Genomic DNA, 24,489 nt, shown 5'->3' with positions numbered 1-24,489 from the left:
CAGGAGGCTACTAGATTAAAGCTGCTTTGGCGCGGCGTCTCGTTCCTGCTGCACCGGGAATGGGGCGTGTGGGAAGTGGCACCAGAGTGAACGGGCGTCGGAAGCCAGGCCAGAGAGACGATGAGATGGTCAGTCGACAGCCCAGCTGCTGGGTAGTTGATGGAAGGAAAAGGTAATGGAGATGAGGTGTGGAGGGCCGCGGATGAGGGACAAGTCCGGAAAAGCAGAGCGCTACCTTAGGTAGACTCCATAATCTGTACGTACCGGTGATTTATTAAGGTAGTTGTTATCTGCCCAGGTAGGTATTTACGGGCCGACGTAACCAAGCAACGGCAACCAATTCTAAATTGCTGGAGCGATGCTAGATGGCGTGGGGCTGCCCAGCCAGGGCTTAAGGGGGTATGGGAGGTCATTTTAGGAGCTGTCATCAGCTTTCTACAGTAGTGTTACGGGCCAATCTGCCACTGCCAAGCGCCCTGTGCCTAATGGCAGCCCACAGAGACTCTACGCTCCCCTGTCATCTAGCCCAGCATCGCGTCATAACATAAATTTGACTCTTCGTGTGCTGGGTAACCAACCATTCAGAAAGAGGTTTACCTAGTACATACGGCAGAGGTCAATATCCAGTAGACCTGATCATTCGCCTTATCGTATGTAAACAAGCAAGCAAATCACACGACTCCATATACACCGAATCAACAGCCCTTGTCGTCTCGTACTCACCTCAATCGCATCTACTTCGTGCCAACGCTTCACTTTCCTAGCGCCCGGTACCGCCACTAGGTAGCCTAGCATGCCGACATGGAGAGAATAATGCGTTACATCCCCAGGCATTTCTCCCATCGCGTCGCGCATACACTCCCTTGGCTCGTGTCTTGCTCCATCGGTTTCTCCTACCCCTCCGAATCCACCATCACCATCGCTGCAAGCCATCATCTAGGTTGCACAGCGCGGCTTGTGCAACCTTCTCAGAACGCCTCTTCTCAGGATGCGAATACACTTATACATACATGCCAAATTTGGCTGCTCGCGTCTTCACAAGACTCCGTGCCCCGTTGCATTTCTCAACCCTGTCGTCTCTGTCTCTGTACCATGTGATGCTACCTGGTGTGTCACCTGCACACCCGGCCGGCAGTCCATCATGATTCTAACCCGCTACAGCCAGTACTTATGATGGTGTCAAGTCAAACATTTGATTCATTTTTTGCCAGAGACTACCGTTTTTCTGCCCACTTTGAGCCCTTTACTCGTCCTTTCGCTTTTCACCTGCCCCATAACTACATTGGCGTTACTCTGTACTCTGTACCTATTGCGGTATCATCACTCGTTCATCGCTTTTCGGCAATGATCCAATGGGTGCACAACCACACGCTTCTATATCCAAGACTTATGAGCGCCTGATATATGGCGTCCAAGTTACACGTGAAACCACCGCTGGGAAACTAGTATCGAATAAAGCAAGACTGAAAGTGTTCAAATTCAAAGTCTTTTCTCAAGCTCACGTCGACAACCGACAAAAGTAAGAAGAGCCACTAAACCTACTCCTCATCTATCCAGATATTCTCTTCCTCGCGATGTATTAAGTCTACCGCAATCATTGTTGTTCCTTCAATTGTTCCTTCATAAATCTAGCTTCAAGTGTATCGATATTTAGATTTGGACTCTTCATGGACGCGACAAGTCATTTTCTGCCTGTGACTACGATAGTCTCCTTCAAAGCTGCGTTCATCACACCCAGGGCTTGCGCAAAAGTATTCTGACTTCGAATGCCTTCTACCAAGTCTGTAACCTCTGGTATGAATCGGTATACTCCCTCGCAAGGAAGGGATCTGCATGTGTTCTTCGCTCCTACCAAATCAGTGGTCTATCACGAATTAACCCTCTCTCTGGTAACTCCAGACTTGACAAGCTACTTTCTCTTCTACCATAATCATTCGAGTCTCCGTGATTCAGCAATCGACTAGATTAAAGCAGAATTACGTGAAGCACGCTAAGCGATGGGGTCTATTATGATTGTGATTGATGTGAAACTACAACCCACTGTAGCTTGTTAGTCGGTGCTGAAATCATCGAGACCTTTGTAGAAAACCTCCCAACCGCAATGAGGAAAGACTAAAACTGTTGTCGATGGCTGTTTTCTGTTGTGACTCGGTCATTAGTCTACCGTTGGTCGCGTAGCTTGACTCGCTATAGCTCTTCTATTAAGCAAGCCGTACAAGTTGCAATGTATGTGTGATGTAAAACTTCCATACTTTGGGCTTAACGATTTACGAGAAAAATTTGAGCCATTATTGCAAACAAGACGAGTACGATCAGATCGATCGGAGCAATGACAAGGAGGGCGGGTCTACTGCGTGTACGAGGATCTCGTTGGGGCTGTTAGTGAGGCCCTCTGCAAACGCCCAGACAGTGTGACACCGCCTCGAGTAACTGCGATGAAGGCAAGTTCGTTGAATACATCGCTAATCAGCTCATCGAATCTTACAGTCGCAACTTGTGACCATTCTCGATCCATTAAAAGAACTCTCAAAATGATGGAGAACAGCGGCCTGGCGCCGCCGAGCCCGGAGTGCCGACGTTCTGGCTGCGTATGGGTCAAGTAAACAACAGCCGAAGCCATTGTCCGAGTGCGCCAATCTACAGAGTATTTCCCATCGAATTTAATTCGATCTTCAATGTGATAGGCTGTAAGCCATTACTGTCTCGTATAGTGAAGATTTAGATTCCTACGGAAGATATGGTAAAAGAAGGCAACGGATGCAAGGGAAGGGAAAAAAGAGGAATGCATGCAAGAAAACTCAGAGGAGTAACTTGGATAGATAAATCACAGAGGCAATATGATTCGAGTCGTTGAATACCGACTTTAGTACGTAATACAGAGGCATTCATCAAAAGTTAACACTCGATGCCTTAGCACACGCACTGTGGGCATGCAAGCCTCTGGCTCGGGGCTGAAGCGCTGTTGCTTTAGTTAGATACCTTAGATACCTATCAGTGTTAGCTCACTCTGCAGCTCATCATTATTGACGAGCCCCAGTTTTCCACTGAAACCCTCTGCTTTTCTGCCTCTGCGTCTTGCTTCTGCTGCCGCTTCCGCTCTCGAATTACACTGTGCGCCAATCTTCAACCCCACCTCTTCCCCCTCCGTTGACCTTGACCTCACGATCGCATTGTCCGTCAAGTGACTCGCGCCCTCGAGCCTGCTCCCGTCCTCCCTGCAGCCTGAAATCCGCCCAAACGCCACGCCGGCTACCTACCCGCCCATCCTCCCGTCTCGTTACACATGCCACAATGGAGGGCAGCGCAGATTCCTCTAGCGCTCACATGGCCTATGCCCCCGCACATGCCGCCGCCGACCAGCAATCTGAGCCTGCTGGCAGTCCCGGCACCGGCGCTCGCTTGAATTCCGGAGGGCCCAGACCTGCCGCTACCGACGATGCGCCAGCTCTGCCAGAGTTGACGCTCCCTCCCATTGTGGCCCCCTCATCCTACTTGCGCGCTCAAAGGCCATCCACCCCGACCGTCATGGCTTCCGCGCCCGAGAACAAGACTCCGAGTCCCCTCGACCGCGAGCAGCAAGAGGGCCTGGTATGTCGGCATCCCTTTCTCTGCCGCTGCGCCGATCGGCCGCTGTCTGCCTGGATCACTGACCCTTTTCCTACTTGTAGGAAGCCATCCGCGATTTTCTCAAGGTGCGCACCAGCTACGACGTGCTGCCACTGTCTTTCCGCCTCATCGTCCTCGACACCGACCTGCTCATCAAAAAGAGCCTTAATATCTTGATCCAGAATTGTGCGTTCATCTTGGTCCATGCTCAATATCGAATCCTCCGCTGACTGCTCCGGAAGCGATCGTGTCTGCCCCGTTATGGGACTCGCAGACATCGCGATTTGCCGGTCTCTTGACCAGCACCGACTACATCAATGTTATCCAATACCATATACAGTATCCCGACGAGATGAGCAAGCTCGATCAATTCCGACTCCGCAGTCTGCGTGGTGAGAATTTCCTCCCGAACCCCTCATTCGTCTACCCCGCTCAGGCGCCAACTAATACGTGCCCAAGATATCGAAAAAGCAATCGGCGCCGTCCCAATCGAGACTCTCTCCGTTCACCCGTCGCGACCGCTGTTCGAAGCATGCAGGCAGATGCTCAAAACCCGAGCGCGCAGAATCCCGCTCGTCGACGTCGACGACGAGACGGGCCGCGAAACACTCATTTCTGTCATTACACAATACCGTATCCTCAAGTTCATTGCCGTAAACAATGCCGACTATACTGTCATGCTCAAAAAGACTGTTCGAGAAATCAACCTCGGATCATACAACAATCTTGTAACGTCTACGATGAATGCCACAGTACTTGACGTCATCTGGCTCATGGTGGACGGCAATATAAGTTGCATTCCTATCCTCGACAGCGAAGGCCGAGTTCTCAACGCATTCGAAGCAGTTGATGTTATTCCGTGCATCAAAGGCGGCGTGTACGAGGATCTCGGTGGTTCTGTTGGAGAGGCCCTCTGCAAACGCCCAGACGACTCGCCAGGCATCTACACCTGCAGCGAAGATGACCGACTCGACGCTATATTCGACGCTGTCCGAAAGAGCAGAGTTCACAGGCTAATCGTGGTTGATGATGACAATAAGCTCAAAGGCGTCATCTCGCTCTCGGATATCCTGAAATATGTGCTATGTGGAGAAGGTGAAGATGAGGTCAAAAAGCAATAAGCCTTCCCACGTGGAAGCTGGTAACGGAGTAAAAGACGGGGTCTTGGGAAAGGCGCATTGCATTATACTCGGCGCACGGGATGGAATCTACGGCAAGACTGTTGTTTTCTTTTGGCATATGATTCGCCTATTCCTATGATTTATAGACAGCAAGTAGAGCTGTGGTCATCGATACCATGGCACGTGGATGTTCTCTTGTCACGAGAGCTCAGAATGCTTTATTTTTCCCGCGAATGAATATGCCAGAATCATTCACAATATCCTGCCCTACAAATTGTGCACCAATTGGGCACCTGGCCACGTTGACCTGTCAACTGCATGTTTCTGTGCACTTTGTTTGGTCTACTGTGATACGCGCGTTTGGCAGGTGTCAACTGCTGCCACCAGTAGGCACCGCACACTGCCAATTGGCAGGGGGCGTATCACTTCTCCCATTCACATTCGTATCCATCATCTCTTGCGTCTCGCACCATCATGCGTGGCTGATCCGACTCGTTAGGTTTGGTCATGGCATCCCAAGCAAGCACGTCTCTGCGCACACAGTCCCTCAACCCGCCCCTTCTGGTGCTTCCCGAAAGCGCCTTCGACAGGCCGCTGCCTGCGAGCTCGACATTCCATAGTCTGCTGCTGAATGACCGACCTCTATTCAGTAGCCATACCTGGACCTCCACCAGCGGCGATCTTGGTCTCCTCAGAGACGCAGACGAGGTTGAGAATCGGGCCATCTTTGTGCAGGAATACAATCGCTTGGCCAAAAAGGTACGGAGCAATACCGTAGTGTCTGGGCTCGTAACTAACAAGCAAAAGCATGGAATCAGGCCACTAATATTGGATGATTTTGACCCAAACAAACCAGTAAGCTGGGTTCCAGCGCGGTTCTGCAGGCATATGCTAACCAAGGCAGGTTGACAACGAAAAGTCCAAGCGCGGATGGTTTCGTCGCATGTTCTTGTCTAGCTCAAGGCCGCCTTCAGATTCCAAAGACCGAGACTCTCCAAAATATCGACACCGACGAAGTGCATCGGACTTGGCCTATCTAATTCACAGCAGAAGGGAAGCTCCAAGTGTCTTAGACCTTCAATCCATGGTGCGCCTCAGCGGCAAAAGCTCCCTCTACCTGCCTACAGAGTACGCGCCGTGTGCTTTGATTTTACCGACATGCATAAGGGCAACTGCCCAGTATGTGTCACAGTATGCTAACACACGCGGCATTTTCCGGATTCCTGGCTCTATGAAGGTTGTTGGTGCCCTGTTCGACTATTACTGCCACATGGACAAAGGCGGCGCCGACATATCCGGGACTGTACGATCAGCAACGTTACCACTACATATACAATACTCTGTTCATGATATTGCGTCTACATTGAAACGATTCTTGTCAACACTACCCGGTGGTATACTAGGTTCCCTCCTCCTATTTGATTCATTCATAGCTGTTCAATCGCAGCTCAACGCAGAGCCCGAATTTCCACGAACGAACCAAACCAAAGTCAGAGCGAGATTGATCGCGCTAGCCATTGGGACAATCGAGTCACAATACCGAAGAGAGCTAATCTGCGCAATATTCGGGCTGCTTAGCATGATTGGCCGCATTGCTGAGCTGGCCCCAAGAGAAGATGACGCTGGCTTGCCATTGCCAACAACAGACCTCATGGGCTATGCCGCGCTCAGCATTTGCTTCGGACCGCTGCTTGTCGGTGATTTGCTTTCGTCTTATACAATGAAAATTGCCGCTCCAGGTTCTGGCCTCGTTGTGCTGCCACCAGCTACACAGCAAGTCCGCAAGGACACGCGAAAGAACAGGCCTGGAAGTAGCACCAAGAATGTTCAGCCGGCCGTTGACAAGATACTCATTGCCAATAGAGTAACGGAAATGCTGATTTCCAACTGGAGAGATATTGTTCGACAGATGAAGTCGCTGGGCACGCACAGACGTAGACATACGTCTGGTGGCAGCTTCAGCAGGCCATCGCTTCGGCCGTCAGCCTCGGAAACATTCTTGACAAAAGTTCCAAAAGACTTTTCGAAGATACGGCCAAGCTCGGCGATTGTTACCAGAAACACGACTGAAGATGCCGAAAATGAAGTTGCCGCTTTCCCAAGATCTACAAACGCACCCAAGCGTGCTTCGGGCTTTCTGAGACAAAAGGCCAGCGTTAATACACTGAGCCCTACCATGGAAGAAAGCCCTAGACAGCCACACCTCGGTGATAACGCTGTGATAGAGGAAGAATCAAAGCTAAAGAGTGTCTTTCCGACAATGGACACAGACAGCCGAGCCCAAGCAAGCTGTACGACCATGACGGAGGAAACTGAAACGAAAACAGACTCCCCAGTGAAGAGAAAGAGGCTCACGGTACCGCCTAGACAATCATCCATTGAATCTCAATCTCAAATTCAACCGGACCCGGCTGAAAAATGTCCCAGTCATCTAAGTAGCAAAGAAAATGCGACAGTGGTGGACGAAAACCAAGAATGCCTGGTACAAGCGCCAAAGATACGCGCCAATTCAGGGCAAGGCACTCCGCCTCAGTTTTATTCACCCGTTGAGCCTCGAGCAATTTCATCACCAGACGGATTACCTCGTGAAGCTCCTAATGGCCAGACAGACAAGATCTACGGCACATTGCCTAATAGCGTACTGGGCGCCGAGGTCAAACCAGGGAGAACTGGGGCACAATCTCCCGCAACAGATTCGAAATATCAACTGAAGCGATATAAAAGAAGACTGCAGGAGCCTCTGACTGGTAGCCCAACAAGAGCTAGTGATTTGCGCAGCACCGGAAAGATTGGCACCCACACATCTGGTCTAGCCAGTACCCCAAGCGATATTGGAACTGCAAGTGGTCTGCCCAAGTCTTCGAAAGGAAGCCATCCGGGCAGCCCAGTCAAAGCTAATCCGAAAAAGCTCAAACGAGCTAGAAGCGGTCCACTGACGGATTTGACTGCACAAAACGATGATGATGTGTTTAAGCCGAGTCAGCGCGCCCTGGTGGGAGTTTGGAGAAACGGGGTACCACAGAAGAGCCCTACGGCCAAGGTGCTGCGATCGTCAGTCAGCGACGGAGTCTCATTGAGAGCTTCTGCGATACGAAGCTTGATCAATGCGGGCAAAAGCCGAATAAAAAACTCTCACATCAGTAATGAAAAGAAAAGGCGTCCGTACAATGATGAGGAGGAACCCGATTCATGGGCCAAATGCTCCCAGGATGGTCTGCCCGCATATGAGGATACACAGTCCATCATTCGTCATTTGAACATGTATCACGGATGCGAAATATCACCCGAGTCAAGCCAAGACTCCGAGGCAGTTGCGGCTCTATACCATGTCATCATCTCTCTACATGATAGGCTGATCAAGCAAGAGATGGAGGTCACCCTGCTGCAAAGGGGGGCAGACGATAAGCGACGAGAAGAAGCTAGCAAATTGAGACAGGATGTCGGCATATGGCGGCGTAGGGCTGAATCTGCTGAGAAAAGAATTCTAGTATTCGAAAGATTCACTGAGCGGCTAAAGGGCATTCGCGATGCGGCGATTGCATCAGAGCAAGCTGGGTCGCAAGGTGGCGAACAGCAAGGCGATGTTTCAGCAGGCAGCCTTAAATTGGATAATGATTATGTGGCTGCAGCGGCTCGAGTCAGGTTTGCAGAGGTCGATGGCAATGGAGAACAGGCTACTCTTTGGGGTGAGAGGAGTTCTGGGCATCGCACGAGCGCGGAGAGTAGACGAAGCAAGCCTTGCATGGAATGCGGCGAAGAGCAAAACTTGGATAGAGGAGCAATTGGAAACCGAGAAGGCGAGCTGCGTCCGAGGCCGGCCAGCATTGACGAGGTAGCAGAGCTGTGGATGGCAGCCAAGGAACTACTTGACTCGAACAAAAGTGAGAACGAATGAAGCAGGTGGAGCGACGAGGCCACTACACGTGCAAGACTAGAGGCGTTGTTTGATTTTGGTTTCTCAGAGTAAAGAACTTGTAATGAACGAAGCAGAGTTTGAAAGCACGAAATAGAAGCATCAGTTGCGATTGGCCGTTGCCGTCACACTTTCTGCTTTACAATGTTATATCAGAAACACCTTGCAAGATGTCGTCGAGGATGCCTTGTACTTCTGAGTCGGCATCAAAGTCTGACCAGGAGTCAGCAGAATCCAAGAGTTGTCGAACAGGTGACAGCGGCGTCAGCGGACCAATGCCCGAAGCGGGCTGCGAAAAGGGATAAAATACAGGTTGCGCAGAGGGAATGTACGGAGATTCGACAGAACCATGTGCCTCCAACGCTGGCGACGAAGACTGGCTCCATGCAGCAGCTCGATCATAGTTATTGTCATCGTTGTCATCGTCATCGTCGTTGTCGTCGTCGTCGTCGTCGTCGTCGTCGTCTCCGTGTTCATCCTGGTCATTGCAATCCGTCGCCGCTGTTGACGGAGTATATTCTAGCGTCCAGACGGGAGGAGCCACAGTCGTGGCCAATTGTTCGGCAGCGCTGGGCGGCCAGACCATGGCTGTGCGGGTCGGGGCGGCGACGGCGTTAGCATGGTTGACCAGGAGACGACGGCGGCTTCAGTTATCCGTGCCGCCAAAGAGGGCCTTGTGGCACTGAGCGACCTCGGCGACGCGGGAGCAGAGACCCATGTCTGTTGTTGCGCGGGAAGGGTTAGATTAGTGCCAAGCTATTTAGAAAAGGAGCAAAGATGATGCATACCAATGTTGGCGCCGACGTCGCGGGAGCTCAGGGCCTTGATGGAGAGGTCCGGGTTGACCTTGCCGATGAAGAGGGCGGCGTTGCCGTTGGTGAGGTGCGCTTCCTGCAATTCGTCCCTCCGTCAGTATCAGATTGTGAGAAGAGCGGAGAAAGAAAAAGAATGAATGATGAATGAGCTCCTAGAGGGAGAGCGGCGAAGGTGAATGTTGTGTACCCGATTCAGGAGAATGGTGACGTTGCCGTCGGCGTCAATGGTGGCTTGCTCACCGCGCAGCTGGGTGACCTTGCCAACGATGCTGACGTGCTTGTTGACAAAGGCATCTAGGTTGGATGCGGTGATGCGAGGCGCGGCAAGGTGTTCTGACATGATTGCGTGAATGATGACTTGATACTCGTGTTTTTTTCTTGTTGAAAATGATATTTTTCAACTTTTTTTTTTTTCGAGATTGAATATGAAGTACAAGTGGTTGATGAGCGGCGCGCGACGAGGCGCGTCTCGAGAGTGGGGGGTGGGGCATGACGTGCACTGACGCGAGGTCAGGTGACTGCGTGTCTATTCCGGATGCAACAAAGCTTCGCGAGGTGACTCGACGGATTGTGAACTACATTATCAGTGGAATACCTGCTTTCTGGCGATACAAGAATTTGAATCAACAAGACAGGATTGAGGAAGATTAGCGTATCCTGCTAGCCGGCGTCGCCGTGATGCAGCTCTTTATACATTAGAGGAATGTTGAGACTTCTATTATAGTGTGATGATGGACTATTGAAACCTGGTACTTCCTTAATACGCTGTCTAGTGGTTGAATATCACTGACCGCCGCGGAAACCTTGGGTGAGACTTTCCAGAAAACAGGACAAACATGCGAAACTAGTATGCAGAACAGAGTGAAAAGCGTCCCTGGCTTAGACATGCGTAAAATGCAGTAGTGTATCATCGTCTTTGCAAATGGGCGAATTTTACTGGTAGGACGGGCTTCGAGCAGGGGTTCACGTGGGTGGCGAAAACGTCGCGTTACAAGTGAGTCTTGCAAAGCGATTCGCCCTGCCCGATGACGTCTGTGGTGCCTGGGTGTGCGTTCGCGGGGAACATGGCCATGTACCTACATTATCTATGTCGGTCTAGTTTCCATAAATTGATGGATTTCGTCATTTTGCATGCGCGAAAAGTCTTTCTCCGCCGAGGGAAAATGCAACAAAGAAATTGATTGATCAATACGAAACGGCGTACCAAAGATCTCGGAGGTTTTCGTCCACTTGTACGCTGTTAGCCGACAACAAGCCCAAAAAACCCCTGGGGATGGTGGCAGGACAGCGCGAGCGCTTGTCAGAATCGAGACAGATCGTGGCCGATTACGTAGGACTAGGTCCGACGTTTTGCTGGTTGGGGAGAATTATGACGAGCAAAGAAAGCTCAATTACACCAGGGGTGCAGGGGATTACTTTGCGGCGTGTGGCACTTGCGGGTACCAGGAGGGAACCAAGTGCCTAGATGTTTTGCCGGGGATAGATTACGCGAAGAACTACCTAATAAGGTAGAACCAGCAGGGCAGAGATGGGACGCGTCCAATGACAGGACGAGTGGGTGACGAGGCCACGGTGATGATGAGGTACCTATAGAGCGGACGAGACGGAGGTGGTAGGGAAGAAGGAGTAAGATTGACAGTTTTTAGTGGAGAGAAAAGAAAACGTCCTCGTTACATGGACGCAGCAATACGGGACTGGCTATGCTAATTTTTATTCATCTATTTTTTGGCATCTTAACAGTTACTGAGTAATAAGTGGTACCGGCGGGAAGAAGCTCCAGGCTAGCTGTACAGTTCGAGGGCAAAGCATGTGTGGCGCACTCCGCTAGTGGTACCGGAGCAAAATGCCCGGGAGCGGCGGCGATCGCCTACCCAATGCGGCCAAATGCCATTCGTTCCCCTCGTCACTACCTACCTACCCAGCTCCCTCTAGAAAATAACAAGCAGCCAGCGTTCCAGCGTTCCAGCGTTCCAGCGTTACAGCGTTCCAGCGTTCCAGTGTGCCAGCTTGCCAGCCAAGTAGGCTGCCAAAACCGACGGGATGTGCACCATTTTTGGGGATTTGCATGCATCTAGAAGAGGTGATTGCTCAATCACTGGGGAATGGCATACGTCTAAAGGCTTGATTGGCTTTGCTCAAAAGCCAAAGTCAAAGCTTGACGCACACATGCTCCTCGAACACGCAGCTTTGCAGCCTTCCAGTACGTTCCCCCATATTATGATGATGCCCGTGGGTTCAATATTGTCCCTCACAGTGCCCCCAGTCGACGTTTTGAGCAAGTCATGGAGCAGAGCTTCAGCCACGGCCCAATCGTACGGATCCTGCACCGCATCGCTGGCGTCGATTGGTCGATTGCACAAGCTCGGCACAAAGTACTGCAATTTTTTTTATCTTCCCTCCCCCGTAGCTTTGTGCGACGCTTCTTAAACCGGCAAAGTGGTAGATTTTTCGCCTCATGAGCTCCCAAATGCATGCATGCAACACAAACGGGCGAAACCTCCCGGATATTTCTTGGATTCTAAATTGTTAATAGCTCAAGAAAATAAAATCCAATAAACCGTTGCTACTGCGACTTTTCCACCCCTCTTTTTAATTCTACGACAGCTTACCAAAGAGCCGGGCTTCGTTGTAAGACCCCAAGCCAAGCTTTTTTTCAGAGTGTGGCACAGCCTAGCACCGTGGAGGAAAGACGCTCATCAGCGACAAAAAGTCGATGAGACTCTGGGATCGCCGATTTGGGCTCCTAAAGACGCGGCCGTTATTCCTGGCCCCATGAGTGGCTCCCGCTTTCCCCTCCTCTCACCCCTTCCCCACCCAATGATGGCAGTGGCTCAGCCAGCAGGAGTAAAACGTCCATCTTCCCGGTTATGTCGTTTGTGCTTGGGACGCCTTTCTCTTTCAAATTTGTGCCAATTGCCAAAAAAAATCCCATATATACTTCTACGCCCCAGCAGGTGTGGCTGAGTTTCCGGCTCAAGTGTTCAACCACAAACGCTTAGTTACCACCACCATTCACTCATTCACCTCACACCATCACCGTTTGCATTTCGCCACTTATTCACCACATACAAAACTAATCCCGCTGCTCCAACCAGGAGCTCTATTTTCCCTCGGAAACATTGCCGCCACTGCAAAAACAAAAGAAACAAACTCAATTCATCACCAAGACAAAACAAAGCTACAAACTTGATTCCTCATCAAGACGTTAATGAACCCTTGAGCACATTCGCTTTATAGCTACCAACACAGCACTCCACACCTCTCCCAACACTTCAACATCACCTCTCGCTCTACGGGTTATGAACAATACACAACTAGACCCCGGCCTATCCGCCATGCTCGCGTCAACCAATCTATCCATCGACCCGGGCGCCCTCTTGCAGCAGCAGCAGAACCAGTATCAGCAGCAACCGCTTTTTGAAGGCGACACATCCTCCTCCCGCACCACATCCACCTCGTCTGTGCCGCGATTATCCACGCCCAACACGGAAGACGACGAGGACGATCTCGATGAAGAAGCAGAAGAGGACGACACCTCGAAGAAGCCCAACACGAGAAGCAAAACTAAGATGCCCGCCGCATCCACCAGGTCCAAAACCACCAATGCCACCACATCGTCTACCAAGTCCAAACGGGGAGGAGCCGGCGCTGCCGTGGGCGCGGCCGACAAGCGTCGCAAGCGCAACCTCGAGCGCAATCGCGCCGCCGCTTCCAAATGCCGCCAGCGCAAGAAGCAGTGGCAGGACGGCCTCGAGCGCAAAAAGATGGAGCTCGAGACGCGCTACAAGGCTTTGCACGGCGAGGCTAAGGATCTGATGGAGGAAGTGGCCCAGCTCAAGAATTTTGTCATGGCCCACGCCGCTTGTAACGACGCCAACATTGACGATTGGATCCGCAACGAGGCCGACAATTTCGTCCGCCGCATGAGCGGCGCTCACATGCACCAGGCGAGTCAGAGCGCATCAGCCGCCGCGTCCATGGGCCAGATGCGCTCGCCTACTCAGAGTGTCCTGACGGCGACACCCCCGATGAACGGTATGTTTTAAACGGCCCCCGAGAAAGGGTGGTTTCAAAAAAAAAATAGCGTCGAGCCAGTGCTGATGATTTGACAGATAGCCTAAATGCCATGTTTGCACCCGGGGGCTCCAAAGCGCCATTTGACAGGGCCCCCCACACCCAGCAGCCCGATCTGCGATCCGGCGGCGCCACAGACACCTCCGATCAAAACAGCAACATTTTCAACCAAGATTTGCTCATGTTATCATCCATGTAGGCATCACGAGCTGCTCCTGTCCAATATTTCAACTCCAAACCAGTTTTGTACCACCAATTCCTTTCTTTAACATCTGATGACTATCTTGCGCTGTTATGTAATGTTTTGGGCGTTGGTATTTCTCTGTTTTTGTCGAGATCTCTTATTCCCCCCTTGTCAGTTATCATCTTGGACGCGATCATGACCACCAAAACAACAAAAGGCGTACGAAACGGGCTACTAGCACAGTGTATTGGCGGGTTTTGCACTATCTGTTTGAAAGCGGGTTTCTCATCTCAGGGCTCTTTCCCCTTTTCTTCTTCTTCTTCTTCTTCTTCTCGTTCATACGGAAATTTGTGGCGTTTGAGATGGAGTCTCTATATTTTTTTCTTTCCAGCATGATTCAACACATTCACGTTGACTCCTCGGGGGCTATTCTACATATGGTACAATTTGATTCGGCTGCAATCATGTGCTGCAACTTACTCTTCTTCAAAAATAACAAAAATAGAGTATGCTCGTCTACAACCAAATCATACAAAGTTGAAACTACTGCGCATCTCGTCTTCCTGTACTGCCTAGATATGCTGACAAGTAATTCAATGACACGAAGAAGAAAAAAGCAGTAATATTGTATACATGACGAAAAGGGTTTTGGTGCTTTATTTGCTCCCTCAACGACGCTTTGTCCACCCCCGCGCGTTGGAGACGCCCTTGATGCGTTTCGTGTACTTATCCAGATGGCGGTACTTGCCGCTCTGGTGCTTGGCTTCCCAGCCGCGCGACTTGATGAGCGGCTTGAGGCTGTAGACGCGCTGCGGGCGGAGCTCGACGTCGGCGCCCGCGATGCCGTGACGCGCCATGACATCCGCCGTCGAATCATCCCACTCGCTGCGAAACATGGTGAAGCCGACGGGCGTCAGCGCAAACTTGTCGCGAAACGACTTTAGCGAGAAGCGGTCCCGCTTGTCGGCGTACAGCGTGCTCATCTTGGCGACGTCGACGGTCGCGCCGGGCTCTTGCTCGAGAATAAAGACGGCGAGGCGGTGGTAGGGCGCGCCCTTGGTGGCATGCGGCGGCAGCCACGGCACGGCGAGCTGGCCGTTGTCGCCTTGGGCGGCAGTGAGCAGCGGGAGGGCGACGGCGGGCAGGGCGGGGCTGACGGGCACGTTGGCGGCGACGTAATGGCAGCGCTTGAAGAAGCCGTTGGCGTCGACGTCGGGCACGTCGGCGTCGACGACGACAACGGTGACGAGCCGCTCTCCCCGGTCGTCAAAGGCTTGCACCTTGAGACGCGGCACGCGCTCGGAGACGTAGCTAGGCACGACGCTACCAGGCGAGATCTTGGCGCGGTCAAAGTACAGCTGCACATCGACGGTGGGTTCCAGCTTGGGCAGTATGTCGGGGACGATGTTGAACTGCTCGATGCGCTGCTTGATGAGCTTGTAGTCGTATGAGCGCCACTTTCTCTCGGCGAGGTGGCGGTAGATGGGCTTGGTCATGTCGCCTGGTTCACAATGTTAGTTGCCAAGATTTTCCAAGTCATGAATGGAGAAATGAAAGAAGAAAAACGTACCGAGTCCGTCTTCAAATCTTCGCTTGACCAAAGGATCATTGATATCTGCCAGAATCGTCAGACGATGCGCCTCCTTGCGCAGGCTCCGCAGCCGAATCTGCTTCATCGTCTCGCCGCCTTTGATTTCCGCCGCATCCTTGGCCTCGAGCGCCGCTACCTTGTTCACCGCCGCTGCCAAGCTCGCCAGCTTGACCTCGCGGTCCGCCGCGAGAATCTTGCGCGCCTCCTGGAACGCCTGGAACGGCAGCTGCTCAAACGGGAGGCTACCCGTCGTCCGGATCGCCTCGCGCCGGCGCCGCGAACCAATCGGCATTATGCCCTGGTCCAACAGTTGCTGCTCGAGCTCGCGTGGTACGGTATTGGGGTCAAGGTCCGCCTGCGTCAATGGCGGTGTCGTCGTGGTCGTTGCTGCAGGGTCCTCCTGAGTCGTCGTCGTGGTCGTCGTCTCTGAGGCGCGGACGGCGCTGCTGCTAAACGTCCGGATGACACATCGTTGTGCCAATTGCCTCGTCAGCGGCCGTGAGACCGCGCCGCACCCTGACATTGTGATTGTCAAAATATGTGTGACTTTTTTCCGTCGACTTTTGAGGAATTGCTGGTAGACGGGAGTTCGGCGCAAGTATTGCCAAAAAAGCTGCTGCACTCCAGCGCCCCACTCAAATTTGCTGGCGGAATCAGGCCGGCCCGGTTTTTCTTGGTGTCACGGTTTTCTAACTAGACGTTTGCTCCGAGTTGCGACAACGACATCAATTTCATGTGCTCAGCGGTCACTTGGCGTCCATTGTGTGTTGAGACGGCGTTCAAGTTGCCTTGAAATGGCGGTCAGAACTACAGGGTGCCTCTCCGAGGCTCTGGCAGCGCTGAGGATATCAACAACCAAGGTCCGTTCCCAACTCCTATTTGCCATCTTGCGACCTGTCTAACCATTCCGCAGCCTATCACCGTTAGCAGGACCTTCAGCCGATCGATGGCTACCGAGTCGCCTGCGTCCAACATTACGAAATCTGCCTCAACACCCCAGACCATAATTCAATCCTGGAACCCAAGTACGCCAATATCAGAACTGCATCGCCTCCGCCATCTCCCAAACTAACCATAGACTCTTCAGTTGCTACCGTCCCCGTCACCGTCCACAGCTTCCCCGCGCTCGAGCCGACCTCTCTCGAGCAGTGGTCCGTCAACCACCTGTACCTCCCCCTTCGGCGGGACCTTCTCTACAGCGCCGTCGTGTACGAGGGCGACAACACGCGGCAGGGCACCGCCTCGAGCAAGACGCGCTACGACGTGCACGGCTCCCACCGCAAGATTCGCCCGCAAAAGGGCTCCGGCCGTGCCCGCCTCGGCTCCCGACAGAGCCCGTCCATCAAGGGCGGCGGCAAGACCTTTGGCCCACACCCCCGCGACTTTGGCACCAAGCTCAACCGCAAGGTCTACGACAAGGCCTGGCGCACCGCTCTCAGCTACCGCTACCGCCGCGGCGAGCTGATCGTATGCGAGGACGGAATGGAGCTCGCCGTGCCCGAGGATTTCGTAAAGGTCGCCCATCACTTTAAAGACGGCCTGCGCGAGGCGTACCTGGCAAAGTATATGCGCGGCGTCCTCGCGGCGCTGCGGCTCGGCAGCACAGACGGCCGCACGCTGTTCGTTACGGGCAATCGTAGAGACTGGCTGTACGGGGCCATGGAGCAGTTACCCTCTGAGGGACGTGCTCTGGACCTGCCGGATGTGGATGTCAAGGATTTGCTCGAGACGGGCAAGGTGGTCATGGAGAGGAGCGTGCTCCAGGAGATGATTGAGCAGCACCAGAGCGATTTAGTCAGTCGTATCGTGGTTGGCGGCTTGCCGTTAAAGGGGCCGCAGACTGGTGAGAAGGTGCTATGAGTGTGAGACGGGCAAAAAGCCGCTGTGTGTAAAGCTGCGCACATTGTACCATATCAAAACTCATGTAGAGTGAATCTTATACCAAATCTGTATACTTGACTTGCTGTCTCGGTTCCTGGTCTCCGCCATATGTACACGTCTATTCTATGTCTAAATTGGGTATCTTGCCTTCTCTCGCGGGAAAACTCTAACTGGCTGTGCTACAAGAAACGACATACGACCATTTATTCGTCTTACAATGCGCCACCAACGAGCGACACAATCCACATGGCGATGCGCACCTTGAGGCCGACCCTGCGCTCATTCGTCGCAAAGTCGTCCCTCGTCATCGCCCGCGCGTGCTCCTGCAGCCACTCCTGTTCGTCCTTGAGCCTGCGCTTCAACCCCACATCACGCGTGACGATGAGCGCGCCGACCTCCAGATCGTGCGAGTAGCTGCGCTTGGTGTAATTTGAGCTGCCAATGACGCTCATCGACGGGCCCACTGCCTCGTCGCCCGGCATGGCTACCCAAAGGCCCTTGGCATGGTACGTCCAGCCGCCCAGATGGCCGACGGTGCCGTTGCGCCACTCTTTCAGGGTGATGTCGGCGGCGCGCCCGGCGTGGTGCGCGGCGTGCACGAAGCGCTTGGCGAGCAGTGTGTAGGCGTCGGGGAGCAGGCCCGAGACGCCGGGGGAGCGGTAGAAGCCGTTGGCCTCGGGGGCAGCGGTGATGACGACGTTGTGCAACGAAGACGCGGTGGCGAGGAGCAGCTTGGTGAGAGACGGCGCGGGGTTGAAGTAGCCGGCGGTAAAGGTCCACGAAGAGGCGGCGTAATCCGGGTCGGCGAGGCGCGTGAGAATGCTGGTAATAACGGGCAGCTCGGTGGCCGGATCAGGCGAGGTGGTGATTTGCGTCATTTGCCCAAGGAGGTAAACGCGGGTGTCGTCGAGAGTGCTGAGGGAAGGTGTTGGGTGGCGTCCGGACGGCTGCGGCTGCGGCGCAGTGAGAAGAGGGCGGAGGACGGAGGTGGCACCGCGGACAAACGCGGACGGATCGTCGAGGGGCGATGGCGTGGCGTTGGTGGCAGGCCAGGAGAGGATGAAGCCTACGGGCTCATCAGAGGGTGCAACGAGGAAGCTCAAGGAGGAGACGCCGTGGTGAATGTTGTAAAAGTGGTCAGTGACGCGCTTGGACTTGAAGAGGTGGTATCGGTCCTGACGGTTGGTAAAGTAGTCGGTGGATAAGTTGGCTCTGTGTCGCAGGTTAGCAGCAAGACTCGTATTCTTTCATCCGTCAAAGACATACCCAGACAGGATAATCTCGTCGTCCACGCCGTAAAGCTTCATGTGCTGCAGGCCCCAGCCCTCGTTGATGCGCTTGGGTATGTACTTTTTGCGCAGGCCCGTCAGGTTTGGCGTGTGGTACATGCGAATCTCGACACGATCCGCGCCAAACTCCGCTACCAGCGGCGCCAGCAGCGAGGCACAGGAAGGATCAGGCGCCTCGCGCGTGCCGCGGAGGCAGTCGGTCAGAATGCTCAGCTTGAGCTCCGAATTGAGGCGCAGCGCTTCTTGGAGCGTCTCAATGAGCTCGCGCTCCGACTTGCCAATATACAGCGTCGACAAGAAGATGCGGCTTTTGGCATTTCGTATGCGCTCCTACACATGGTCCGGTTCATTAGCTGATTTGTGCCTGTCATCGCAAGCAGCTCATCTCCTTGCCTTGAGAGTTTCGTAAAACTCGCTCGGTGTTTTGAGGATCTGAATCTGATCACCACGTAGATCGACGCTCGGAGCGAGCTTGTCAAGCTCATTCACAAAAGGCGCCAGGATGCCGGCTTTGCTGGCCGCCTGCGTGGGCGCACCGCCGGGTGATGTCGCATAGTGCCGGGCCTGAGCTCTCGCAACGGAGAGCTGGGCAGGCCGCGATTGGAGGTGTGCGCGAGCAACGCATCGGCAACAGCTTCGCGCAAACATGCTGCCTTCTGTATAAGTAGGAACTATCGACAAAGAAGCTTTTCCACCGCCCAACAATGACAAAACAGCAGCCCAATGGCTTCGCGATGATGAAACAATGCAAAAGTCGCCAGAAAGGGTAAAGACCACCCAAAAGGTACGTTAGCTATAGCGCAGCTATGATTGGCTTGTGACAATGTAAAGTGGGGGGTTCGATGCCGAAGTTAAGCCGGCATTTCCAATTGTAGCAGCATCATCTCAACCGGACCTCTCGATCCTCTGCGCACGATTCATCGGATTGCTCAGCCAACACTGCAGCCATGTCGACCATTCCGCGTACGCTGCGCAACATTCGCAAGGTTGGAATCAAGGTATGACGCGGATCTGGACAATGCGCCCGCACAATCCCTCCACTTGAATCGGACAGGACAAGACCGGCTGACATTCAACAGGACTACTTGGTTCAGATGTGGGTATGTAAACGACCTCGACCCGACGACAACACACGAAACGAGATGGAAATATTGGATTGATTGCTAATGAAGGCCTGTTGGGATTTTCGCATCTTTAGTATATCGGTACGGTCTATCCCCCTCCCCGATCCGCCACCGGCGAACATCGACGTTCTGCCGACAGATGGATCGAACCCTAGCTAACAGTAGGGTTCCCTTTTCTTCTTTTCTGATAGGTGACACAAAGGCCGGAACCTATATGGGCAAGGACCGCGCCGGCAACAAGTTCTTTGAAAACGGCGAGGAGCTGCCCCTGCGCACGCGCTGGGTCCAGTACGCCCAGCACGACTTTGACGCCGCCCAAATCGAGCCCGGCTGGCACGCCTGGATGAGCTACGCCGTTGACACCGTGCCCGGCGAAGACCCCCTCCTGACCGCCGGCACCCGCAAGTTTGAGCCCGCCCTGCCGAAGCCGAATTACACGCAGACGCGTGGTGCCTTCAAAACCTACAACACGTGCGTAAATTCCCGACAGAGGGTAGAGAAGAGGGGAGAAAGCTAACGGGGTGGGATATAGTACCAAGAGCAAGCTGACTGCTTGGGAGCCTGTCGCTGCGCCGAGATCATAAGTCGTGATGCGAGAGGAAAGGTTTGTTTATTACCTGGTAGGAGGTGTGTACATATTACAGAGGTAGAGCTGGGACCAAGGACCAATTCACTTTGTCACAATTCATAATGAAGATGCTGTCTTTGTATCGCATGGTCGTCGCAGACTTGTGTGAACATTATGAAAACCGAAACAATGGGCCGAAAAGTACCTAAACTCGTGAAACTAAAACTCGGACAATGCATTGCTCCGATCAAAGATCACCACATCTACTACAGTTTACCCAAGATCTGGCTATGACAGGAAAAGCTCTAGATGGTAAGGAAACAACGAGATCGCGCACTTCTAAATCGCCCGTCATCTACTGCTTGGACTGGAGCGCTGTCTTGATGGCTGTGTATATTGTTAGCATATGCTGGCGGTATACCCAAAGGAGAAGAAACCATACCTTCGCAAGAATCCTTGGCGTCGCCAAACAGCATCTTTGCATTGGGCATGTAGAACATGGGGTTCGGCACATCAGCTGCACATCTTGTTAGCACGTACAGTCTCCAAGATGCACAGCGCACAACTCACCGTAGCCGCTGGCCATGCCGCGCTTCATGATAACCACCTGCTTGCTCTTCCACGCGTGTAGTACGGGCATGCCCTCAATAGCGCTGCCCTTTTCCATGGCAATCGGGTTGACCGTGTCATTGGCGCCAATCACAACCGTCAGGTCCGTGTCGGGAAAGTCGTCGTTGATCTCGTCCATTTCCAGGACAATGTCGTAGGGGACGCTGGCCTCAGCGAGCAGCACGTTGCACTGGCCGGGCATGCGGCCGGCGACGGGGTGGATGGCAAAGCGCACCGTGATACCCTTGGCGCGCAGCATGGAAACGATTTCGGAAATGGCATATTGCGCCTTGGCGACGGCCATGCCGTAGCCGACCACCAGAATGACGGATTCGGAATTGAGCATGGCATCGGCTAACTCTTCGGTCGATGTCTTGGTCACCTCACCTTGTGGTTTGTACTCTTGTACCTCTGTCGGCGTCGACAGACCGCCAAATAAGACATTGGTTAGCGATCGATTCATGGCCACGCACATCACGTAGGACAGGATGGAACCGGACACGCCTATCAGAGCCCCCACCGACGTAAGGAGGGGGTTGTCCAACATGAAGCCTTCTGCCACGAGGGCAAAGCCAGAGTAGGCGTTGAGCACGGTAATGACGACGGGCATGTCAGCACCACCAATGGCAGCCGTGGTAGTGTAGCCCTTGACAAAGCTTAGGACCGCGTTGGCAGTCAAGGCGCCGGCTGCAATCAGCGGCGCGCCGGGGGCCATAGTGACAAAGGCACCCATGGTAGCAATATTAGAGGCCAAGAGACCACCATTTATGAAGTGTCGTCCCGGTAAGATTTTGGGCTTTGAAGACATTCTGCCAGCCAGTTTCATAAATGCAACAATGGAGCCAGTAAAGGTGATACCACCTAGCTACTGTTAGGGGAAACAATGAAGCAGATATAACGGGGGAGGGTTTGACGTACCAATCAAAACGCCAAGGTAACCGGTTACCATGTGCAAGGTGGAAATGTCTGAGATGCCAGCCATGACACTGCCGATACTGGTCAAGACAGCGGCAAGACCGACAACGGAGTGTAGGGCAGCAACGGTTTGTGGGAGATCAGTGGGAGTAATGCGTTTTCCAATCAAGGCACCTGAAAGAGGTCTGGTCAGGCTCGGCTTTTTCTCTCATCATGCTTGTGCAAACTTACCAGCAAGAAGACCAATCGAGGCCAGAGCACCAAACTGGGTCAGCACCTCGGGAGAGAAGCCCACGGCGAGCAAGCTAGCGAGGACACCAGAAGAAACACCAAGCATGCCCAGCATGTTGCCCATGCGGGCAGTGGCTTGCGAAGCCAGGCCAGAAATTGAGCCGATGCAGAGAACGGATGAAACAAGGTAGCCAGCCTGGACTAGGCCGGCAGCACCTGTGGAAGCAGCGGCGAGGAAGCCACCGCCAAACACCACAGCAGGGACGGCATACAGCCATGGGTACTCGGGAGGATCAGTAGGGCCTACATGGCCACGTCAGTTTGTGTAGCAAGGCATTCAAGAAACAGACTTACGCTTAAACATGTCAAGCATGCGCTTGGTGATGACGAAACCACCGCCAACGTTGACAAAGGCCAGCAATACACTCAGAGCACCAAGAGTCTGGGGAATGGTGCCCGGGAGGTAGCCTCCACCGAGAATGAAGAGACCACCAACACCAACCATGCCGGAAATGGCATTGGTGACACTCATCAGAGGCGAATGCAGCGCAGGGGCCACGCCCCAGACGACGCGATATCCGATCAGACTGGCCAGCGCAAACGTAAAGGCGTTGGACATGAAGAGCGGATCGGTAAACTTGCCCAACGCCAGCACAGAGGCCATGCCGGCAGTCACAAACCCGACCTCGCGCGACTTTTGCTGCCAGGGTGTGAGCGCGACGGGCTCGGGAACAACCTCTGCCGCAGCCGGCTTGGCGGGGGCGGGAGGAGGCGCGGGGCGGGGAGCAGGAGGCAGAATCTCGCCCTTTTGGGTGACAATAGCGCCGCGGACAACCTCGTCGGAGAGATCAACGCCGAATGCTTTCTCCTGCGGAGTCATGGAGAGCAAAAACTTGGTGATGTTGTTGGAGTACAGAGTCGACGACTGTGTGGGCAAACGAGAGGGAAGATCAGTATAGCCTGAGTGGGTTATTAGTTGACGTTCTCAAGAGAGGCATCTGTTTGACGTACCAATGACCTTGACGTCGTTGTACGTAACAAGCTCGCCCTGTTTGGTAGCTTCGCAGTTGCCTCCGGCTTCAGCAGCCAGATCAACAATAACACTTCCGGGCTTCATGACATCAAGCATGTCCATCTTGATCAGCTTGGGGGCAGGTTTGCCCGGAATGAGGGCAGTGGTAATGATTATGTCCACCTCCTTGGCCTGGTCCTTGAAGAGTTTCATCTCGGCTTCAATAAACTCCTTGCTCATTTCTTTGGCGTAGCCGCCAGCGCCGGAGCCATCTTCCTCAATTTCGACCTCGATAAACTCGGCGCCGAGAGACTGGACCTGCTCCCGGGCAGCCGGTCTGGTGTCAAAGCCGCGGACAATGGCGCCCATGCGACGCGCCGTAGCAATGGCGCTGAGACCAGCGACACCGGCACCAATAACCAAAACCTTGCAGGGCGGGATCTTGCCGGCAGCAGTCACCTGGCCAGTGAGAAATCGGCCAAAGACGTTGGAGGCTTCCAGCACAGCCTTGTAACCGGCAATGTTGGCCATGCTACTAAGAGCGTCAAAGACCTGGGCGCGAGAGATACGGGGAATCATGTCCATGGCGAAGCAGGTGGCATTGCGGCTAGCAATTTTTTCCACGAGCTCCTTATTTTGCGCAGGCTGAAGCAGCGAGATGATGGTCTGGTTTTCTTGAATAGAGTCGACCTCTTGCAGAGACGGACCGCGGACTTTGAGGACAATGTTGGACCGAGACCAGATGGCGGAGGCGTCGTCGACGAGGGTGGCGCCAGCGGCTTCGTAAGCGGAATCGAGAAAGTCAGCGGCAGCGCCGGCGCCGCGCTGGACGAGGACCTTGGCATAGCCCTTCTTAAGCAGGACCGCGACGTTGGCGGGGGTGAGGGCAACGCGTCGCTCGCCGGGAAAGGTCTCCTTGGGGACGCCGACGCTGAGCTGGGCATATGGAGTAGTCTGCGGCAGGACGACCGTGGAATATCTCTTTGGAGGTAGTGGAATGGACGCGTTTACCGAGGCATGGCGGACGAGGGCGACAGGCTTCGCAGCGGCGGGTACAGAGGCGCGCTGAGCGGTGAAAGCCTTCAAGGTGGTGAGGTATCTGCGGCGGTTGCTCACCAGCAATCTTCCATCTGCGCGGAAGCGTTGACGTTAGCAATTGAAGTAGCAATTGACAAGGGCAATGGTGATGGCTGAGGCATATTTCACGTCTAGCGTAAGTTACGAGAGAAAAAAAAAGAGTGAGCTTCTCCCTCAATTGTCATACCTTGGAGGCCGATGCGCGCGGCGGCAGTAGAGGACGAGGAGAGCTCAGAAGCCAATGGGCGCAGGAAATGGGACGCCATTGCTCTAGACGACACTCATCTGCGGCAGCTTGCTTTCTGTGCGCGAGAAAAGAGGAAGCTGGCGAGGGTCCGGGCCGAAGATTGGTGTAGACGGCAGATGGCCGATGGGGATCTTGAGTCACCGATGGCGGAGCTCCAACTGTGGATGCGATCTCCGAGTAGCTGCCGGAGTTGCGAGGTACAGCGCGCGAAAGGGAAAGAAGCTGGGCGACA

General features: G+C 53.7%; 10 protein-coding genes across 10 annotated transcripts; 5 read left to right on the top strand and 5 right to left on the bottom strand.

Moving 5' to 3' along the window:
* Positions 1-3,291: 3,291 nt before the first annotated feature.
* BBA_03698 (nuclear protein SNF4) lies at positions 3,292-4,727 on the top strand (the record flags this gene model as incomplete). Its single annotated transcript, XM_008598795.1, has 4 exons — positions 3,292-3,588; positions 3,669-3,792; positions 3,849-3,998; positions 4,066-4,727. The coding sequence occupies 4 exons, from the start codon at positions 3,292-3,294 to the stop codon at positions 4,725-4,727; spliced, it is 1,233 nt and encodes a 410-aa protein (XP_008597017.1).
* A 507-nt stretch (positions 4,728-5,234) lies between these two features.
* On the top strand, positions 5,235-8,622 carry BBA_03697 (RhoGAP domain-containing protein; the record flags this gene model as incomplete). Its single annotated transcript, XM_008598794.1, has 3 exons — positions 5,235-5,486; positions 5,535-5,582; positions 5,632-8,622. The coding sequence occupies 3 exons, from the start codon at positions 5,235-5,237 to the stop codon at positions 8,620-8,622; spliced, it is 3,291 nt and encodes a 1,096-aa protein (XP_008597016.1).
* A 157-nt stretch (positions 8,623-8,779) lies between these two features.
* On the bottom strand, positions 8,780-9,226 carry BBA_03696 (uncharacterized protein; the record flags this gene model as incomplete). Its single annotated transcript, XM_008598793.1, has 1 exon — positions 8,780-9,226. The coding sequence occupies one exon, from the start codon at positions 9,224-9,226 to the stop codon at positions 8,780-8,782; it is 447 nt and encodes a 148-aa protein (XP_008597015.1).
* A 60-nt stretch (positions 9,227-9,286) lies between these two features.
* On the bottom strand, positions 9,287-9,795 carry BBA_03695 (replication factor A protein 3; the record flags this gene model as incomplete). Its single annotated transcript, XM_008598792.1, has 3 exons — positions 9,287-9,360; positions 9,429-9,531; positions 9,643-9,795. The coding sequence occupies 3 exons, from the start codon at positions 9,793-9,795 to the stop codon at positions 9,287-9,289; spliced, it is 330 nt and encodes a 109-aa protein (XP_008597014.1).
* Positions 9,796-12,754: 2,959 nt separating this feature from the next.
* BBA_03694 (bZIP transcription factor) lies at positions 12,755-13,728 on the top strand (the record flags this gene model as incomplete). Its single annotated transcript, XM_008598791.1, has 2 exons — positions 12,755-13,490; positions 13,568-13,728. 2 exons carry the CDS (start codon positions 12,755-12,757, stop codon positions 13,726-13,728), a joined length of 897 nt encoding a protein of 298 aa, XP_008597013.1.
* A 653-nt stretch (positions 13,729-14,381) lies between these two features.
* Positions 14,382-15,827, bottom strand: BBA_03693 (phosphatidylethanolamine-binding protein; the record flags this gene model as incomplete). Its single annotated transcript, XM_008598790.1, has 2 exons — positions 14,382-15,214; positions 15,284-15,827. 2 exons carry the CDS (start codon positions 15,825-15,827, stop codon positions 14,382-14,384), a joined length of 1,377 nt encoding a protein of 458 aa, XP_008597012.1.
* Positions 15,828-16,098: 271 nt separating this feature from the next.
* BBA_03692 (ribosomal protein L4/L1 family protein) lies at positions 16,099-17,164 on the top strand (the record flags this gene model as incomplete). Its single annotated transcript, XM_008598789.1, has 3 exons — positions 16,099-16,164; positions 16,218-16,329; positions 16,383-17,164. 3 exons carry the CDS (start codon positions 16,099-16,101, stop codon positions 17,162-17,164), a joined length of 960 nt encoding a protein of 319 aa, XP_008597011.1.
* A 233-nt stretch (positions 17,165-17,397) lies between these two features.
* BBA_03691 (putative phosphatidylglycerophosphate synthase PEL1) lies at positions 17,398-19,122 on the bottom strand (the record flags this gene model as incomplete). The annotated part of the gene is made up of 3 exons (XM_008598788.1): positions 17,398-18,397; positions 18,452-18,781; positions 18,887-19,122. 3 exons carry the CDS (start codon positions 19,120-19,122, stop codon positions 17,398-17,400), a joined length of 1,566 nt encoding a protein of 521 aa, XP_008597010.1.
* A 299-nt stretch (positions 19,123-19,421) lies between these two features.
* Positions 19,422-20,182, top strand: BBA_03690 (NADH:ubiquinone oxidoreductase 13.4kD subunit; the record flags this gene model as incomplete). The annotated part of the gene is made up of 4 exons (XM_008598787.1): positions 19,422-19,472; positions 19,554-19,574; positions 19,801-20,069; positions 20,131-20,182. The coding sequence occupies 4 exons, from the start codon at positions 19,422-19,424 to the stop codon at positions 20,180-20,182; spliced, it is 393 nt and encodes a 130-aa protein (XP_008597009.1).
* Positions 20,183-20,521: 339 nt separating this feature from the next.
* BBA_03689 (NAD(P) transhydrogenase) lies at positions 20,522-24,276 on the bottom strand (the record flags this gene model as incomplete). Its single annotated transcript, XM_008598786.1, has 8 exons — positions 20,522-20,553; positions 20,609-20,683; positions 20,737-21,636; positions 21,694-21,864; positions 21,922-22,224; positions 22,276-22,881; positions 22,933-24,063; positions 24,198-24,276. The coding sequence occupies 8 exons, from the start codon at positions 24,274-24,276 to the stop codon at positions 20,522-20,524; spliced, it is 3,297 nt and encodes a 1,098-aa protein (XP_008597008.1).
* Positions 24,277-24,489: the final 213 nt, after the last annotated feature.

The sequence above is a fragment of the Beauveria bassiana genome (genome assembly GCF_000280675.1).
Source record: "Beauveria bassiana ARSEF 2860 unplaced genomic scaffold BBA_S00008, whole genome shotgun sequence".
Taxonomy (NCBI): Eukaryota; Fungi; Ascomycota; class Sordariomycetes; order Hypocreales; family Cordycipitaceae; genus Beauveria; species Beauveria bassiana.
This window is presented reverse-complemented; position numbering and strand designations above follow the sequence as displayed.